Source organism: Columba livia, chromosome 7 (genome assembly GCF_036013475.1).
Source record: "Columba livia isolate bColLiv1 breed racing homer chromosome 7, bColLiv1.pat.W.v2, whole genome shotgun sequence".
NCBI classification, from domain to species: domain Eukaryota; kingdom Metazoa; phylum Chordata; class Aves; order Columbiformes; family Columbidae; genus Columba; species Columba livia.
Window position 1 is genome coordinate 38,284,675 of NC_088608.1, and position 19,475 is coordinate 38,304,149.

The 19,475-nt window shown below is 39.8% G+C and overlaps 1 protein-coding gene across 6 annotated transcripts in view; it reads right to left on the bottom strand.

Annotated features, from left to right (window-relative positions):
* Positions 1–19,475, bottom strand: part of NBEAL1 (neurobeachin like 1) — a 77,658-nt gene that overhangs the window by 25,023 nt on the left and 33,160 nt on the right. For 5 of the 6 annotated variants that reach the window (XR_010473899.1, XM_065069893.1, XM_065069891.1 and 2 more), the window contains 19 exons: positions 19,279–19,377; positions 18,591–19,171; positions 16,783–16,915; positions 16,065–16,184; positions 14,842–15,145; positions 13,888–13,973; positions 13,496–13,585; positions 11,620–11,788; positions 10,458–10,591; positions 8,721–8,880; positions 8,522–8,624; positions 6,609–6,765; positions 5,881–6,039; positions 5,364–5,523; positions 4,979–5,067; positions 3,574–4,155; positions 2,880–3,055; positions 2,369–2,522; positions 383–511 (listed from right to left, as the gene is read on the bottom strand). Coding sequence is in view for 5 of the 6 variants with exons in the window: in XM_065069893.1 (XP_064925965.1) it covers positions 383–511; positions 2,369–2,522; positions 2,880–3,055; positions 3,574–4,155; positions 4,979–5,067; positions 5,364–5,523; positions 5,881–6,039; positions 6,609–6,765; positions 8,522–8,624; positions 8,721–8,880; positions 10,458–10,591; positions 11,620–11,788; positions 13,496–13,585; positions 13,888–13,973; positions 14,842–15,145; positions 16,065–16,184; positions 16,783–16,915; positions 18,591–19,171; positions 19,279–19,377 (3,585 nt within the window). In the remaining variant the exon portion in view is untranslated. The remainder of the gene's footprint in view (positions 1–382; positions 512–2,368; positions 2,523–2,879; positions 3,056–3,573; positions 4,156–4,978; positions 5,068–5,363; positions 5,524–5,880; positions 6,040–6,608; positions 6,766–8,521; positions 8,625–8,720; positions 8,881–10,457; positions 10,592–11,619; positions 11,789–13,495; positions 13,586–13,887; positions 13,974–14,841; positions 15,146–16,064; positions 16,185–16,782; positions 16,916–18,590; positions 19,172–19,278; positions 19,378–19,475) is intronic. The other variant, XM_065069892.1, reaches the window with a different exon arrangement.

Genomic DNA, 19,475 nt, shown 5'->3' on the forward strand with positions numbered 1-19,475 from the left:
CCTGCGAACTGAGGCCAGTGACAGACTGAATCCAGCTCCGGTTGGCTGCAGAGTCCAGTCCAGGACTTCGGGTGCCAGCCCCACATCTGCCAGAGCACTTTCTGGGACTTTCAAGATTGGTCTTCTATATTTTGTATTATTTTCTCTATTTTATCAGTAGCATTGGTAAGACATTTTATTTTTTCCAACTCTCTTCTCTCTGTCCTTCTTTCCCTCCCAATCGCCTGTCCCGAGTGGGAAGGGAGGAGAGGGAGGAGCTGAAGGTGGAAGTTGTGGGGGAGAGGAGGTTAACAATACATCTGCCACAGTTTTATTGTCACCCCACAATCAAAACCTCGACACTCATAAACCACAACAGTTACAACAAACATTTGCCACCCACCTGTAAGTTATCTTGTGCAATGAATCCAAGGAGCAACCGGACTTGTACCTGTGAAAGCCTGTTTGCCTCTGGGCCAGCAGAGTACCAGACGGACAGGCTGTCCATGAGAGTCACTAGTTCTTCCAAGAGCTATTGTAAAAACAGACTGGCGTGAAATAAAATTCACAACAGCTACTCCAGCTGGAAACACAATAATTTCAACTAGCTGAAGAAGAGGCTGTGTTCACAGTTCTAATTTAACCAAATCCAGAAAATTATCCCAGAACACCGCACTGCAAAACAATTCCTGACTACAAAAAAATATCTCTAGCCCCATACGGTAAACTTAAGTGTCTCCCCTGAATAAAGCCAAAACCAACATATGGTATATATGCATATGTTTTTTCCTATAATTGATGTCCAGTAAATGTCATTTCCTTAGGAAAGCTAAAGACTCCACAAGTAGGATTACTACAACTGAAAAGACACTATTACTAAATAGCACAGATCTCACACCAACTTGCAATTTCTGCGTTTAGTATATGTAGGACTTTATTCTTTTGCTTTGTATTTTAAATTATTTGACTGTAATGCCAGTAATTTACCAGCAATAGCAATGTACAGAGTGCCTTGAGAAGGAAAACAAGGCTTCTTTCATGAATATCTGATTTAGTGAAACACCTGAAACTGTGTAACAAGCTATAAATGTCTTTAAAAAATATAGGAGGCAATCGTTTCTGTCAGTATTTCTACACCAGGGTAGGTATTTGCAGGTAAATGGCACATTTCACTATCCAGATGTATTTGCTTAAAACCACTATACCTTCATACATTCCCTAATAAATTACTGAAATGTAAAAGAATTCTTCTGTTAAGCCCCAGAATCACAGGAATGCTTCTGTGGCAGACTGAAGGTTGCCCTGCTTAGAACATTACAGTGTATTAAATTCTCCCCAGGCACAGGGGAAGATAATTTATGAAAATAGTGTAATTTTCAATTCAGACTTGGCAATAAGCACAGCTCTCATTACTCCAAAGTTCAGATCTCGTTTCTCATTAGATTTCACAAAGCCAGATCACAACAGAAGGCAAAGCTTTTACCAAGAAGAGACTTTTTAAAACCAAATGATTAAAAGCTTTGAGATCAAGCTATGTTTACTTATAAGCAGGCATTTTAGAGAACAGTTTAGGAATTACTGTGCTGATAACTCTTAATATCACACTTATTTTTTTTTTTTCCAAAAAGAGTAGCCTTAAAAAACCTGATTTTTTCAGGATTTCTCATGAAATAATGGTGGCTCCATATAATGCCTCTCCCCTTTAGCCTTGAAAAATGGAAAAGCAATGACAACTCAGCAAAGGAAACAAGACTACTGCCAGAAACAACACAAATGTTGAGGCAAATGATGGGGATCTAAAAGGCAGGAGAAAGAGCCAGATGGCAGAAAGCTTCTTTACGTTACCTATTGTGTTGACTAGTAATTTTCTTCCACAGATCTCACGTTTCTGACTCTGATATAGAAAATTGAGCTATTTGCATATATATGCACAAACTTATGCTGAACTTCCAATAGGGGTCAAAGCCCAGAAGTGACATTTCTCAGCTTGCAACTGAGAGCAGAGTTTTGGCTGTTTTTTTTATTCAGGACACACACAATGCATCATACCTGCTGCTAAATGGTGCAAAATCTGCTTAGGCTACAACTGACACTGTTTCATTAGCTCCTAAATTTTCTAAATACCTCTCCAGTCTGAAAATACTTGGATTTTCAATAAAGAGTGCCACTTATAGGCCTATTTAATTTGCAAAATTAACTATATTCCCTGTAGTAAGTATTCACTCTTTTTAACTCCTTAAGGGGCAATCTAACTCATTCCACTGCAGACACTCACTGTAGTATCTACCATTTAAAAACAAGCCTAGAAGGAACAGCAGTATCCAAGCTGACAACTTTTTCAGTATTATTTCAGCCCATATACAGTACCTCCATTATGCAGTTACTGTACCTTTTCTGTCCATAAATTTGAATTAACTAGTCCTTCTGCCTGCAGGAAATCTTGTACAATTAGCAAGAGCATGAAGGCATTTTCAGCATGTGCAGGGAGAGCTTTTGAATCTCTGTTGTCAGTGACTGACCATTCTAACATCTTCTCCAGTAAGCTGCATGGAAAACAAAATCCCAAAGTAATTATTATATGTTCTAAGTGTAAGTGGCCTAAAAAAATCCAGTTAAGTATTTAATTGAGCATCTTAGTCTGCAGTGACATAACTGTCATCTTCTCGATAAGTCAACAAGGTAAAAGAGATTTCGAAAAGCTCACGAAACCAGCAATACATTTTCAAAACCTTATCACCATGTGACACTACTAAATAGGTAGCAGAATATACTTCTGACAGTATGTGAAGAAAAGTACAGCTTGTTGTGAAACACCCGCCCCTTCCCTGCTTCACTAAAGCCCCTTTCCCTGTTTTCCCTCAAAAGAGACGAAACAATCCATTCTTGAACTGGACACTCACTTGAGTTTTATTTCATCAGAAGGTCGCAGCAACTCATTAGACATCCCCAGTTTGGTCAGTGCAGAAAACACCTGCCCTCTCTCAATCCAAGCAGCAGCATCAGATTTTTCAATGCCTTTCCACATTATACACAGTAGGATGTCTGTAAGTAACTGTATGAGTTCAGTATCACCCCCCTACAAAAGAACAGAAATATTTACAGCCTTTCTAGTCTAGACAACCTCCAAAACCTTTCTCCTTCATCACAGTCTACGTTTGCATGCTTCGGTGTTTTTGAAAACTCTGCAGTCTAAAGTACAATGGCCACATATATGCAAATGCAAAGATAAGAGACCATGGCTTGCTTGTATGTTGTAATACATACTGACTTGATTCCTACATAATTATTTCAACCTGACCTTTAGTCTGCTCTATGCCTCCTCTGGAAGATAAAGGATGTTGAAATATAGGAGAAGGGGGGAGTTTGTAGTTTTCTTTGTTTTAACATCAAAGCTATTCCAACCAGAGAACCATAAAAAGGAGATATGTTACAAAAGGAAGTACCTCTATAAAATAGCTATATTGTTTGCTCTTCTGTTGGAAGATAGGAGGGGAAAAAAACCCTACAATAATTATGTATTAGGAAGATTATGAAAAAAATAAACAGCAATTGCAGACATTTGGAAAAATTAACCACACAGAGTGCATTACTTACTCCTTGGTTTTCAAATAAAGAAAGATCGGCGGCAAAGCCCACATCATTTGAAAGAGCCATCTCTTTGTCGGGCTGCCCAGAGAACGACTTTGTGTTCTCTATGGGTGAGGGTGTGCTGGGCTGGCTGTCTGTCAGCCGATTTGCAACGTCCGCCAGTTCGTAAGAGTCAACACTGGAGAGATCTAAGCTCAAATGTGAAGGATTGTTGTGCCACAATTCCTCCCGCTCCTCCAGCCTAAAAGACATCTCTGCTGTGGACGCGTCTTCCAGTGGCATGACAGAGAAATGAGCAGGGACATCCAGGGATTTGGTGTCTTCTAAACTCCACTGATCAAACAGACCATTAACACATGCAAAGCTGCCAGTTTTGTCTCCCTCTGTCTTATCAGGTTGATGTTTCTGAAGCTCTTCAGCAGGAAGCTTTTTTTCCTCTTCCCTTGAGGAATCAGCCCTGGTCTCTTTCAAGCCAATCTGGACAACTGAGTTTTCTTTCAGGAACAGTCGAATCAAAGTGTCCTGCCAGCCCAGCTGCTGAGAAATCTGCTGTGCTGCATCCAACTGGGAATGCAAAAGGTGCAAGACCTGAGGACAGCAGAAGACATCCCATGATTATACATTAATTTTGGTGTGTAACTGCACTCATTCTAGCTTTGCAATTAGTCATTTTACAATCTACAACTTTTTGCCTTTTTTAAGGCTCTTGTAAAAGAGCCACAATCCGTTAATAATAAGCAAACAAGCCATAAAATAATTTTTCTCATTAGAAATTTCGAAAAAAGATATTAAGAATACAAAACTTTGATCATGGTCTTACGCATCCTTTGAGAAAACTCAGTATCTCAAGGAGTCTACAATCTCTAACTTGTAGAAAATGCAGCTATTTGAGAACCATGACAGAGGCTTTGCTGTGTGTTTTGGTTCTTAAAAGGACTTGGATACAGAAAATTCAACATTAAGTGACAGATGGGCTTCATTTTTAAGGTAAATCATTGCTAAAGAAAGCAGTAGCAACAAATAAAGCCTCAAATAATTAAGATATCGGAAAGGGTGAGTGTCAGGAGGATGGAGCCAGGCTCTTCTCGGTGACAACCAACGACAGGACAAGGGGCAATGGGTTCAAACTAGAACACAAAAGGTTCCACTTGAATTTGAGAAGAAACTTCTTCTCAGTAAGGGTAAGAGAACACTTGACCAGGCTGCCCAGGGAGGTTGTGGAGTCTCCTTCTCTGCAGACATTCCAACCCGCCTGGACACCTTCCTGTGTAACCTCATCTGGGTGTTCCTGCTCCATGGGGGGATTGCACTGGATGAGCTTTCCAGGTCCCTTCCAATCCCTAATATTCTGTGATTCTGTACAGCTTACGGGCTTAAAGGACAGTATTCCTGTTTAAAGCAGACTACTAACCTTTCTGCAGATGACCACTCTCATGTTTATATCTGATCTATGAGCCAGATGTACTACAGCTAGGAGATCTTTATAATTCACAGCAGGATCTGTAGGGCAGAAAGAAAAAACAACACAAATTATATCATGCAAGAGAATGTGACAGCTAAATATTACAAATTGCCTTGGAGGTCACTGCTACATTCAGGGGTAGTAGAGGGAACAAACTTCAGGGAACTAACACAATATTAGCTGAGACTAATGGGAACCTTGAATAGAAAAGCTCTGTAAAGTAACAGCTCTGGTTTTCCTTGAAAACAAAACATAACACAAACAAACAAAATCAATAAGTTTGCATCTGAGCAGCAGGAGTTTATTAATGGTAGACACAACACTTGCCAATTACCTGCATACAGAACTTGGTTAAGAAGGTTTTTGATAAGAGAAACAGTAAGTGCAGATTCATTCAGAAGGAGCCCCAGTCCAGAGTACCCCACCTCCCTGAGTCTCATTCTGTGCTTACTACGTTCATAAACCTTAGTGCATTTCAGCATCTCTTCCACAATCTGCAAGAAAAAGCACACACAAATGCAAAATAAACACAAGGGAGCATCCAGACCTCTTCAACTTCATATGTATGATATAACATGCTGGTCCACTGTTTTTAAGTTTACTTTGTAAGCTAACTCAAGCAACATGGACTGTTTTTTTAAAGGTATCAATACTTTAAGAGAACACTAATTCCATTGCGACTATGGCAGTAAACAATAACAGAATAGCTAAGAAAACAGAAAAGAAAAAAATAAAACTTGGAGGATGAGTATCTTTGCAATTGCATGCACGTCTGCAGTGTCAGACTACAGACAAAACCACAAATTTATGTTCAATTGATCGATTTAAGAACATATAATTCAATTCATTACCTTGAAAACAAGTTCTCTAAGTCTGTCAGAGTATCTTTGGTGCAATAACAGAGCGTAGAGAATATCAGCATTCCCTGGTTCAAAGAGCAGTAAAAAAAGCTGGTCTGGGGCTGGGCTGGAATGAAGTAGGCTGAAGAGAACATCCAGAATTCCATAGAGCTATAAAATTAAGACAACTAAATTAATCCACAGCTCATTCAGACTGCATACTCCATTTGGGGGACGTTTTATTGGCTTCGATACTTTGTAACAAGCCAAAGGCAAAATTGACATTTTGTCTACTCAATATTACTGCATTTAAAATTACATTTTTTTGATACCTTTTTTTCCCTCTATATAGGACACCTTATCAAACTGTAATTAGAGTTCAAGTTCAGTTGGCATTTACAAAATAGAAACGACATCATTACAACGTCTGATGAGTTGAAGTCCAGTTAATTTGGCTTTGTAAATTAAGAGAATTTTTCTAATGGCAGTGTTACATATCATGTCCTTTCTGCCCCCTTCAGGGAAAAAAAATAACCTGTAAAGTATGGCCATCTGCAGAGCACCGTCAGTTTTTGAGTGTGTTCCTATAACCTGCCTCAGCATCAAATAACACTTTGCTTGTGTTAATAACACTTTCCCCCCCCCTCTTTTAAGCACACTAGACACAAGATTTCTAAACACCAAATAACAAAATCAAAATGCGTAAAGTTTAAACAACTAATTTAGACCATATTGGATACCTGCTCCTCTTCAGTGGTGGCAGCTATGTATCCTACGATGCTCTGTATTTCTTCATGTGTTCCACCTTTGCTCAGGAAATACCTGATCAGTCCATAGAGGGATGTCCGTATTGTTCTCAGGTCGTCAGGAGCCAAATCACTGTCTTTACAGCCACTGCTACACATGACAGACATGAAAAGCAAAGGAAGTTCTTCATGCCTCATTAACAGTAATTTCGTTGTGCTAGTTTTGTAATTTTGTAATTTCTCACCTACCTATATATCATGGCACAGGTCACCAATTTTTACTGAAGTAAGGCAACCAAATAGTAATAAGAAATAGTAGATCAGTCTATAAGGCCCAGAAATGTAGACTTGGACTGATCTGGATACAGGTCAGGATTTCAGGTCCCTCCCACCCCAACCCTCTAAAGCAAAGAGCAAGGTCTCTAGCCAATCTTCCTCAATGACATAACCACATTCATGCAGATAAAGACCAAAATCACCAAGACTGAAAGCTAAAATTTTCAATTCCTAAAAAAGTCCTACTTCAAATTCTACAAGGCTATAAAAAAACCAAAATAGCTTAAAATGATAAATACCCTCTCTTTTAATAATTATAATGATCTATGACTTAATTTGCATTGTTGATAAAATTACAAGATTGAATCACAGAATCAACTGGGTTCGAAAAGACCTCAGAGATCATCAAGTCCAACCCTTGGTCCAACTCCAGTCCATTGACTAGATCATGGCACTAAGTGCCATGTCCAATCTCAGTTTAAAAACCTCCAGGGACAGTGAGTCCAGCACCTCCCTGTGCAGCCATTCCAATGCCTGACCACTCTCTCTGTAAAGAATTTCTTTCTAACATCCAGCCTAAATTTCCCCTGGCAGAGTTTAAGCCCATGCCCCCTTGTCCTATTGCTAACTGCCTGGGAGAAGAGACCAATCCCCACCTGGCTATAACTTCCCTTCAGGTAGTTATAGAGAGTGATGAGCTCACCTCTAAGCCTCCTCTTCTCCACACTAAACAAGCCCAGCTCCCTCAGCCTCTCCCCATAGGTCTTGTGTTCAAGTCCCTTCACCAGTCGTGTTGCTCTTCTCTGGACCCGCTCCAGCACTTCAATGTCTTTCCTGAACTGAGGGGCCCAGAACTGAACACAATACTCCAGGTGTGGCCTCCCCAATGCAGAGTACAGGGGAAGGATCACTGCCCTTGTCCTGCTGACCACGCTATTTTTGATACAGGACAGGACACCATTGGCCTTCTTGGCCACCTGGGCACACTGTTGGCTCATGTTGAGCTTCCTGTCCATTAGTCCCCACAGGTCCCTTTCTGCCTGACTGCTCTCCAGCCACTCTGCGCCCAGCCTGGAGCGCTGCAGGGGGTTGTTGTGACCAAAGTGCCGCACCCGGCACTTGGCCTTATTGAACTTCATCCCATTGGAATCAGCCCATTTTTCCAGTCTATCCAGATCCCTCTGCAGAGCCCTCCTGCCTTCCAGCAGGTCGACACTCCCTCCCAACTTGGTGTCATCACCAAACTTGCTGATGACTTGTTATATTTGTTGAAGGACTTGTTAACAACCTTTCCAAGTGTTTTTAGTGTCATTGACCTAAATTTTATATAAGCCTATCATAAAAATTAAAGTAATGGAAAAGTAAGAAATTAAATGGAAAAATTTAAAAAAACCCCTGAATTTTGAAAGTTAAATCAACTATCAAAAGCCAACCTGCAGTTTTATTTATTAATTTGCTCTCTAGGATGCTGGGGAAAAACAAACAAAAACAAAACCCAAAACAACCCCCCTTCCCCCCCCCAACCAACCAACAAAACCCAAACCAAACAAAAATACCCCCCAAACAAACAAACAACAGCCACATAAAATAATATAAAATAAGGAGGAGTTAAGAAGAGGTGAAACTCATACCCATAATAAATCCTGAGTGTGTCTAGAAGAAACTGCACACCATATTTCTTCCTGAAGACTCTTCTACTGTCTTTGATAATGGTAGAAAGATACTGTATATGCCCTACAATATAAAGTTTTCTATTAGAACCCAGATAAAGGTTTATGTGACATGAAGGGTACTGTGTCTCTGCACAGTTGCCCAAGTTGCAGAGCTCACCAATTCTGAAGGGGAAGTCCCCGCTGTTCCAGATACTGAAGTCAAAAAGCAAGTGTTGATACATCTGCTGCAAAAGCTGCGTGTTCTTTTCTACTGAAACTTGTTCTATCAGCAGCTGCACAGCCATCAGTACATTCACATCCATTAAGTTGCTTGGCACCTTTCAAAATAACAGCAGCCGTTAGCATTCAAAATATTCAATCTCCTAACAAACTTCATTTTTTTTCAAGCCAAATTTTGGAATTCTTTGTCTTCTACAGCAATGTCTTCTTCCATTAAAGCATTACAATAAACACAAACCCAGTGTAGTTTGAAGAATCATACAGAGTATCTATAACAAAAAAAGCAGAACATGAAAAAAAAAGACAAAACACCAGCTTCTCATGTCTCTCTGTTTTCAGAAAGATGAGAAAGAAAAGTATGTACTAAGGGGACCTTTGAAGACCCTCGCATCCTGGCCAAACTAAGAACTTTTCAAAGAAATCAGGACCTCATCCGTAACTTCCATTTCTAAAGGATGTTTCTCAAACATGGCTTCACCAAGGGGAAGTCGTGCTTGACCACCCTCATTGACTTTTATGAGGACATAACAAGATGGATGGATGATGGCAGAGCGGTGGACGTGATCTACCTTGACTTGAGTAAGGCATTTGACACAGTCTCCACAGCATCCTCACAGCTAAACTGAGGGAGTGCGGTCTGGATGACCGGGTAGTGAGGTGGACTGTGAACTGGCTGAAGGGAAGAAGCCAGAGAGTCGTGGTCAATGGGGCAGAGTCCAGTTGAGGCCTGTATCTAGTGCAGTGCCTCAGGGGTCAGTACTGGGGCCTGGATTATTCAATATATTCATCAATGACTTGGACGAGGGAATAGAGTGACTGTCAGCAAGTTTGCTGATGACACCAAGCTGGGAGCAGTGGCTGACACGCCAGAGGCTGTGCTGCCATCCAGAGACCTGGACAGGTTGGAGAATTGGGCAGGGAAAAATTTAATGAACTATAACAAGGGAAAGTGCAGAGTCTGTCATCTGGGCAGGAACAACCCCAGGTTCCAGTATAATCCTGGTGGTGGACAGCAGGATGACCATGAGCCCTTGACTGGGCCCTTGTGGCCAGGAAGGCCAATGGTACCTGGGGTGGATCACAAGGGGGGTGGTCAGGAGGTCAGAGAGGTTTTCCTGCCCCTCTAATCTGCCCTGGTGAGAACTCATCTGGAATATCGTGTCCAATTCTGGGCCCTTCAGTTCCAGAAGGACAGGGAACTGCTGGAGAGAGTCCAGCACAGCACAACAAAGATGCTGAAGGGAGTGGAGCATCTCACATGTGAGGAAAGGCTGAGGGAGCTGGGGCTCTTGAGCCTGGACAAGAGGAGACCAAGGGGTGACCTTATTAATGTTTACAAATATATAAAGGGTGAGTGTCAGGAGGATGGAGCCAGGCTCTTCTCGGTGACAACCAATAGTAGGACAAGGGGTAATGGGTTCAAACTGGAACACAGGAGGTTCCACTTAAATTTGAGAAGAAACTTCTTCTCAGTGAGGGTAACAGAACACTGGACCAGGCTGCCCAGTGCGTTGTGGAGTCTCCTACTCTGGAGACATTCAAAACCCACCTGGACACCTTCCTGTGTAACCTCATCTGGGTGTTCCTGCTCCAGCAGGGAGATTAGATTGGATGAACTTTCGAGGTCCCTTCCAATCCCTAACATTCTATGATTCTGTGATTCAAACGTGCTCACCTTCTGTAACAAGGCTCCTAGGGTGGCAACTCCATGGGAGTGGATGAGATTTTCTTGATTGACATGGTGTCTCTGAATAAAGTGTTTTATCATCAAGATGAAAGTTGCAACAACGTTCTCCTCCAGGCGAGCTTCTGCAAAACAGAACAGTAGCCAAAGCCTCATGGTTTATTGTTGGACCACTGCATAAAAGTAGAGGGGAAGAAGTAAAATCAAGAGTTTGTATTCCTCACTATTTCCTGAACGTTTCAACTCTTTTTCTGTTCATTCCCTAGCTGTAGGTTGTATTTACATTTATCCACTGCAGAGTCACAGACATTCCATGCCACTCCAGAATAAAGTGACCCCAGTCCTGACTTTAGTTGCTTTATCCATCTGGCCATAGGTTACAGACAAACTTCTCTTTCAGTTACAACATTTTACGTATGCTGCAGTTATTCTCTCTCTGGAGTTGCAAAGTGACACTTTCTAGCCATGAGACAGACAAAAAGATTTTATTTACTTCATCATCTAATATTTGAAACAAAAAATGTGTGTTTTCCTTGCAAGGTCTGATTTCCCAGTGGTTTCTGTTGAGATGAAAGTTCATTCTTAATATTAGGACAGCTTTAAATAATCTATTCTTAAAGCTTCCTTTTCATTTTCTAAAAAATTTAATACTAAAATCTGACAGCGTGTGGAAGAGGTAGGTGTCTGAGCGTTTTCTTAAGAAAATAAAAGTTTGGCTAATGGCTAAACAGTACTGTGCTGATGCTGCTAAGTCTTTGTGTGGCTTTTGGACCCAGTGCTCGAGTTGTAGGAAAGCTCTTATTATTGATATTAGTAGGCTTTGCATCAAATATAATTTCTCAAAATAACCAGAACAAACTTTTCAGAACAGCAATTTTAAACCCGCATACTTTTACACTAATGTAATAGTAAACTATGAAAAGGAAAAATATGCTATTAAACATAACTGTATTTGAAATATGCTAGTAGTTAATTTTACCTAGTGCTGAACTCCTAGTACTCAGCATCCATGTCAGATACCCAGGAACAAAAAGAGCCTTTCAGCTTTGCATACTAAAAAAGCCAGCACATAATCGAACAGCTTTCTGTCATTCACAGAAAGACTCTTTACATCAATCTTAAAAATTCTTTCAGTTCAGCTGTACTTGCCCACCTGACGCCTTTGTGGATGGCATCACCACCCAGTCTCCCTCTACAGGAGTAAGGAGTTCCGGAGGGAGAGTTTCCCCTTCAGACTTCTCAGGTATCGGCCCACCAAGAAAACTGATCTGCTCCAGCAGTGGAAACAGCACGTTTATGCCACCAATACAGTTGATCATATCCTAAATCAAGAGAAAAAGGAGGGAAAACATCAGCATAAACGAAATCCCCAAAACTATGTAAAAGAAATTTCCTCCAAATAAAAGGAATATCAGGGTTTTCTCCTCAAGAGGGTGCTAAACCCCACCACGTTTGCTAATGAATGATTCTCCTAAAACCTGTATTCACAACATAGAGCTAGAGATACAAGCACTCCGCACCCACCCCTCTTCCCACTACTGAGCGAAGAGAACAAACTTCAGCCTTTTCAAACTCTTTGTATCATGGCAAAATCAACTAGCAAGAGTCTGAATTTTCTTAACATTAATCTCCATAAATCAGCATATGCACAGTGTAGATCCAACAATATTTCCTCAGTAATTAGTTTGCTAGTAGATTATTTATTTGTACATACATTTTTCCTTAAAGAAAAAAGAAAGTGGTATTCTAGTGACAAGTTTTCTACGCTCAGACTTTGGATTTTATTTTTTCTTAAAGCTAAGAGCCCTTAATTGAAGATTCTGCCTATAAAACAGAATTGGATGTATTCTACCTAAATTTAAAATAAATAAATCCTTATTTGTGTCACTGTTTCTGGATCAAACTCTGATGCTGCACATAACTTGATTTCCTCATGCACAGAGCAAGCCTGACTGATTTTTACATTAATATGTGCTCATGATCAGGGAAACAAATAAGCAGACAGGTACATGGTGGTATTTATTAAGCTGGAGTGCGTTTCATGGTTTCCTCCTCTTCTCCATGAACTAGCAAGTAGAGGCTATTTGCTATTTTACACAGAAGACATCCAATGGACATATAACACTGTCAGTGGCATGAGACTATGAAATTAACTGCTTTATCAGAAGGACATAAGGACCTTATGTGTTGGTTAAGAAAACAAAAATCAAGATATAGGACAGTTTTGCTATAACAGAATGTTTGAGCAAGAGACTACAAGCAGGTTTAGCCAGAAAATGTTAATTCTTAAGCTCCAATACTAAAATAACAGTATTGCTGTGATTACAATTGCTAGCGAAAGTTAAACAAAGATTATTTGCATAGCTTGTAAGAATCAGATATCCTAATGTATCCAATAATAAGGAAAAAGTATTGGTCAATTAGTGTACAGCAGAGACAGAATAAGGTCCAACACTTCAGTGAATATTTGTTGTTTTCTCTGAAATGAGGCTTTTGGACTGTGCCAACCCAAAACCAAAAGTAAATAAGATAACTAATTAACTTCTCTCTTTAAAAAATGCTAGATTCTTGTACTATTTCAACTCCAGACCTTGTCATCTGTAATTCAATAATATTTTTTATATGTCTAACATAACAGAAGTCCCAAGTGTTAACTTAACCCCACTAATCTTAATCTAATTCAGAGTTTAAGACTGTAAGAAAACCATGATAGAATTCCCTAGAGATGATGAAATGCTTTCAATATGCAACATGCATTGAATAGATTATGAAGAATAGTCAGCTACCAATATAACTTAATGTATTACCTGTGACATTAAGCGCAGTAGGACTTGTAAGTTCTCAATAAAGTGTAATACTACTCCAGCTACAGGATTAACCCATTCATGCCCATTACAAAAAACATGCTGTGTCTGCTAAATGTCATTTGCAGTATGATAATAACTTCCAGCATTCCAAAAGTTAGCTGAACATATACAACTTCCACTGCCATATTTACACCAGGTTCTGCTTCTTCAGTATGCATTTACCTTGATGTCCCAGTTTACTACTTTGTTTCCAGTTAGTCTTCCATGTAAAAGATTTGCAGACAGGTCAAGACAAATTTGGTTTCTGCAGGCCTGTTAAACAAATGAAGAGGCTGAAACATCGTATATGTTATCTTAGATTTGACATTCACAATTGTACAAGACAATTCTGTTCTTTCGCCAAACAAGAGAAAAATCTTATCTCTGCAAAAGACTACAGTTTAAGAAAGCTCTTATTGCTCTTTATCTTCCCAAAATAACCACAGTGTAAAGATGGTATGCTCACCTGTTCTACGAAACAGCAACAGCAAAAAAAAAGAAAGAGACCATCTAGAACATATTCTGAGATTACTGCACGCTGTGAAATCACAGAGAAGCTATATATTATTTCATACCTTTGGTGTATAATGAAGAAGCACCTTACTGGGGAGATCTGCTACTTCAGCCTCTTGAGACTTCCACGGAGTTAAACAGTTTGGACCTATTAAAATATAAATATATATATACACATCTAAAATTATACATCAATTATATCTTTATAACATATATATTTAAGAATACACTGGATATCAATGCAGTTCATTAATTCACAGATTTTATACTACTATGCTTCGTTGCAACACATAGGATATTCTAAACCATACCTAAACTATACAAAGGGTTTTGCTTTTTTTACATTCAAACAGACCTAATATTTCTCTCTTTACAAATATCTACCTCGTATTTGTCACCAATCTCTGTCATCAAGCCCAAATGTTCAGAAAATTAGTAACCTTCAAGAGAGCTTTTGTTTAGTAATGCAAACTATTTCCTTTAAATGATGGAAGTGTTTTCATGCTAATCTCTAACAACCTCAAGTCATTATGAAATTTAATACCTTAACACCTTGAACTATAAAACAGAGCTTATCAGAATGTTTCTTAAAAATAACCCCTTAATTATCAATTAATTCTTATGGAAAAATCCCCAAACGTACGTCACCTGTAAGTAGCCTATCAAAACAAGGGCAATACTTTAAAGAGTCTCAATGGTAAACTCAAGTGTGGGCAAACAGTAGCAAAAATTAAGAACTTAAAAATGAAAATACTACCTCACATTTACATTTTTGCAGGTCTGTGCATATGACAGATAGATGAGCTTATTGCAAACATAACACTTTAAATAAAAGTAATAAAATATTTATCATTCCATTTTAAGCTTATTTGTTATCAGGTGCTCTCACTCAGGCCAGCTCTGAAATTCTTCTGGATTGTAACTTCTTTATGTGTCTACGTAGAGCTAAGCTCCACGGGGTCTTCTCCATAACTCATCCCTTTTATTCCACAAAAACCAGTACAATCACCACTTACCTGCTAAATACAATGCTTTCACCTGAGGAGGCTGCAGTGCTTCATGAAAGATGATCACTGACCCAAGGTGGCCCTCCAAAGATGTTGGACATCCCCATTCACTGTCCTGAGTCCCTGCTGAGATCATCTTGGTGATGAGCTCTGGTTTTCCAAGCATCCCGCCCCAACTCCCGGCAGAGAGGATGCCCCCGAGCGACGTCCGATGGGGCAGCACAGGGGAGGAAAAAGGTGGATCTGGTATCTGAGATGGAGGAGGAGTAGTTGTTCTTTGGCCAGCAGAACCAATGCAGCAAGACGTGAAAGACTGGAAAGTCACACATGGAAGAAAGAAAACAAAACACATACTGTAAATCTAACCTCTTTTTTCTTTCTGCCACAGTCGACAAAGTAAATCTAACTAAACAAACCTTACCTGCCATGGTTTTAGCTACCTTGGTGTTTACAGTGCTTATTCTAAAGATGGGCCAAAATCCAGAGTTTTATCTTGCAATGGAAATTACATTTACACTCATTTTTTAAGTGTTATACTGATTTTACTACGATTATGTCCGATTTAAGTGTTTGGTCAACATATTTAACAAATACCAAATTGGGACTTAAAGACAGAGAATATTCAGTGTTGTAGCCCAGGTTAAATGGTATTTGTTCCACAAAAAAAGAATGGACAATGCTTATAAAGAAAACTAAACTTGACATATACTTTGCTTTTTTTTCTTTTTTTAGGCTAAATGAGGACACATTCAGATGGTTAGATTAACTGTGTGTAAACTGCTTATCCAGCTAACAAAGCAGGCATGAGATTAGGCTACTAAGGGAACATACAGAAAATACAAGTAAAAAAATATTACGGTTGAAAACAAGAGGGAATATTCCTCATTAAGTACCGCCACATCAATCCTGAGGGCAGATGTGTGGTTTGTTATGATTACCCATCATAAATTATGTCAGTATTCTCAGGTAACTATGTTGGGGAAAACCCCACAATCTAATCATGGTAATCTGTTATTTCGTTTTTAAACTGAGATGACTAAACAAGCAATAATGAATGGTTATATTCCAAACTGATACCCTGGACACTGTCCAAAGTTGAACAGTAGTTTATTAGCAGTAGGCTAAGCTATCTTAAGCTCTTACACAATTTCCAAAATGAAAAAAGCCAACTATGTTCTCAGTGTTCCATGAGAGCGCGTCGGGACAGGGTATGACTCAGAAGCTGAACTTACTTCATTCATGGCAGGGAATCGAAGTGGGGCAGAGACCTTCTGCTGCCCGTTGACGTAGATGTACACGAGGCTCTGACCAAAGGGCCTCTTGCCAGGCATGTGAACAATAGTTACGTTGTGCTGGTTAAACAACATAAAGTAAGGAGGTCATTATTAAAAACCAGTGAAATGACTGTATGGTACTATTCAGCTTCAGCTCTACTAATCTGGTGAGGAAATCACTTAAGAGAATAAATCCAAAACAACAACAAGATAAGACCACCTGTCGGCTGCTTCCATTTTAAAGTAGTTTACATGCAAACAGGTTTTTGAAGGGAGAGAGATACAGCTCTGTCACATTAGTGCTTAAGTATGGGAATAGAAAAAGGCAAGGAAGAAACAAAGTAGCAAATTTTATCAAATTACATAGCACCACAGCCACCTATGCTTGTTATAATTTAATATAAAAGAATTCTGCATGTTAAAAAGATCTCTAAGCACAATGCTGTAACCAGCTTATCAATAACAAATACCTAATAACATAGCCATAACTTAGCTCAATCAATCACTAAACTACATGGAAATTGCTTGCATTATTAGATATTAGGTCTGTTCTTATGCAATGAATTATTTAAATACAATAAAATAGACCATTTGTAAAACAACCAAAAAAAAGGACTTTGACTTCTGAGCTATCAGCACTATCCTGAACAAAGAGTTTTTCAGTATCAAATCTTACCCAGAGAGAGTCAAGAAAACAATGGTCAGGCAGCATCACTGTTGCATATTCCCTCTTCGTGCAAACTGCAACCACCAGTACCCCAGAGCACGTAATAAATGCTTCAAACCCCATGCCACTTCCTGTGAAAAAGCTAAAGAAAAAGACAACAAAACACACAATCAAGTACTTACTTCATAAAAACTATTGGAAATCACCTAACAGCACATTCAGTAAGGAGTGAACCAACTTAAGTCGGTGTCACTGGTCCAATATATACTATTTGACTGGCTCCTACTATTATTCCAGAATAAACAAGATGAAGAAGTGCCTCATAGAAGGGACCCCAAGGCACAGGACATGCAGGCTAAAAGGTGATCCATAAAGCTCGCAGAGCAGCTTGTAGCATCCATCTTTTACTTGACAACATAACCTTTGTCCCAACAAATAATGCTTCAGTTTGACCCACGCAGCTCAAGCTGGTTCTGCTGCAAAGTCCTGCCTGCTGCAGACTCTGGAAGCTACAATATTGTAATAAACAGACTGGCCTGCAAACTCTGCTGTTTTCTATCAGTGAAATTGTGTCTGACAGCCCCTGGTAGAGCCGCCAATATCGAGAAACCTTCCAATTTTTAAGCACTTGAGTACGAAAAACTATATATAAATTTTGAACAGCTATCAAAACCTGCTACACACCCTTAGGCACCAGTATTCAAAGTGGGTGCTTTAACTACTCCACTATCAAATATCTGCATCTATCAATAAAAAACACACATACACACACAGAGCACGTGAATATTACAGGCAACCTCAACAGATATAAGCTATCTTACAGTTAAACACTGTAAAACATACCAGCTAGATCAAATTTTAATTATTTAGATTTAGTTCTGTGTTTAGCATTTCAAGCTGAAACTGGAATATTTCAACATTTCCTTTTAAAATTATTATTCATTTCAATGCACTACTGTTTTAGATTCCCAAAACTAGAATGATGTCTTCAAAACTGTACATAAAATGGCAGAAAAGCAGTCAGCTATTGGTATAACAGCATCGCATGGAAATCCAATCACAGCTTTTTTACTTTGCAGGGCAATTCCACTGCAATTTTCTAGAACTACCGTCTACTTCGGAACTGCAGTGGGCCTCTGCTACCCAAACACACAGGGCAGCCATGCAAATCCAAGGGGTCTCCACCTGCCTCTGTGGTTACTGATAAGCAGAAGTAACACTCTAAGACACATGGGGTTTGAAAATACTAATTCTGTTACGACTAGAATCGCATTCTTCAACATTCCCCTTGAAACTGCCGTGCAGTAAAATGGACTGAAGGGAGCAAAAGACTCTTCAGCTGGTATTCTCCCCTTCTGCATTTTGTTTGCTGCTGAAGGCTAGTACCTAGAAAGATAAATTATACTGAGAACCATCTGTGTCAATGACTGCTACTTAAGCAAATGAGGGTGTCCTTTTATTGCACTCTAATATAGGAAACATACTTCATTACCTTTACAGGACACAGTGGGAAGGCTGCTCTCTTTTGGAGTGTGGGTTTTTTAGCTTTTTCTTTTTTTTCGTTGAGCTAGGAACCTTAATATAATTTGGAGTTGAAACCATAGACAAAGAAACATTACAAACTGAGAAACTACAAGTTTGTTTCTGTAACGCAGCCTTGCTCTGGTGACAGATGACACTGCTCCTTTTCACAAACTAAGCGCTACATATCGCATTCTATGAAGATAAACAGGAGTACCACATGTCATAGGGAACCATATGCCACAGGGAAGAGCTGACCCAGATTTGTGCTGTTCAAGCAGTTATAGTAACTATACCTATAGAGTTGCTTCCTCTTGCCACTTTTGCTGGTCATGCTGGGGTCCACCCGGTCCTGGTCAAGGCAGAGCCAAGCGTTGAAAGAAAACGCAGAGCCTGGCCACTTATGAATTGATGGAACAGCAATTCCGGCCATGCTGTGGTTCAGGTTGAAATACTGCAAGGCACTGGCCATGCCCTGCTTCCGCGCCATCGCCAGAATGGCTCGCATGGTTGGAACAACATAAGGGTGAGCCTGTTTCGGTTCCTCAGTCCTCAGGAGCCGTACAAGTTGAAGCAGTTCTTCTGAGCCCATTGACTGGCTCCCCAAAGAGCCCAGAAGGGCAATCAAGTTCTCTGCACACGTACAATGGAGCGCTGAGTGGCAATTTAGCGTCTCAATGATCCGGATGACCATGTTCGCATTGACACACGTGGCGCGACTCTGTCTGTTAATACAGCAGATTAGCCTCAACCAATTTGAGATGAAAATCTGCAGGTCGTGTGATTCTAGTTCTGGAAGCCACTGGATAAGCAGCAATAAGGGCTGGACGTTACTAATGCCAAGCATCCCAACAGCCATGTGGTCACCTTCAACAGCCTGAAAACCAGCAGAGAACTCAGACATGAAATACAATAAAATAGAGCCAGAGGACGAAAGCTTGAAAAGATGTAAGCATTTTAGCATTCAAAGCAAGCACATCTCACCATATTCATGAGTTCTTCCAGCAATTCTCGTGAGGGCTGACCCAGCGATTTTAGTACCTCATATATGTGTGCATAACCAATCCTCTCCTTGAAGACCTCCTGAGGATAAAAATCCCAGTCTCACTAACAAATAAAACGGACACAAATTGCTCATCTACTGCAGCAGGTTCTAATTTAGTACAATACTAGATACAAAA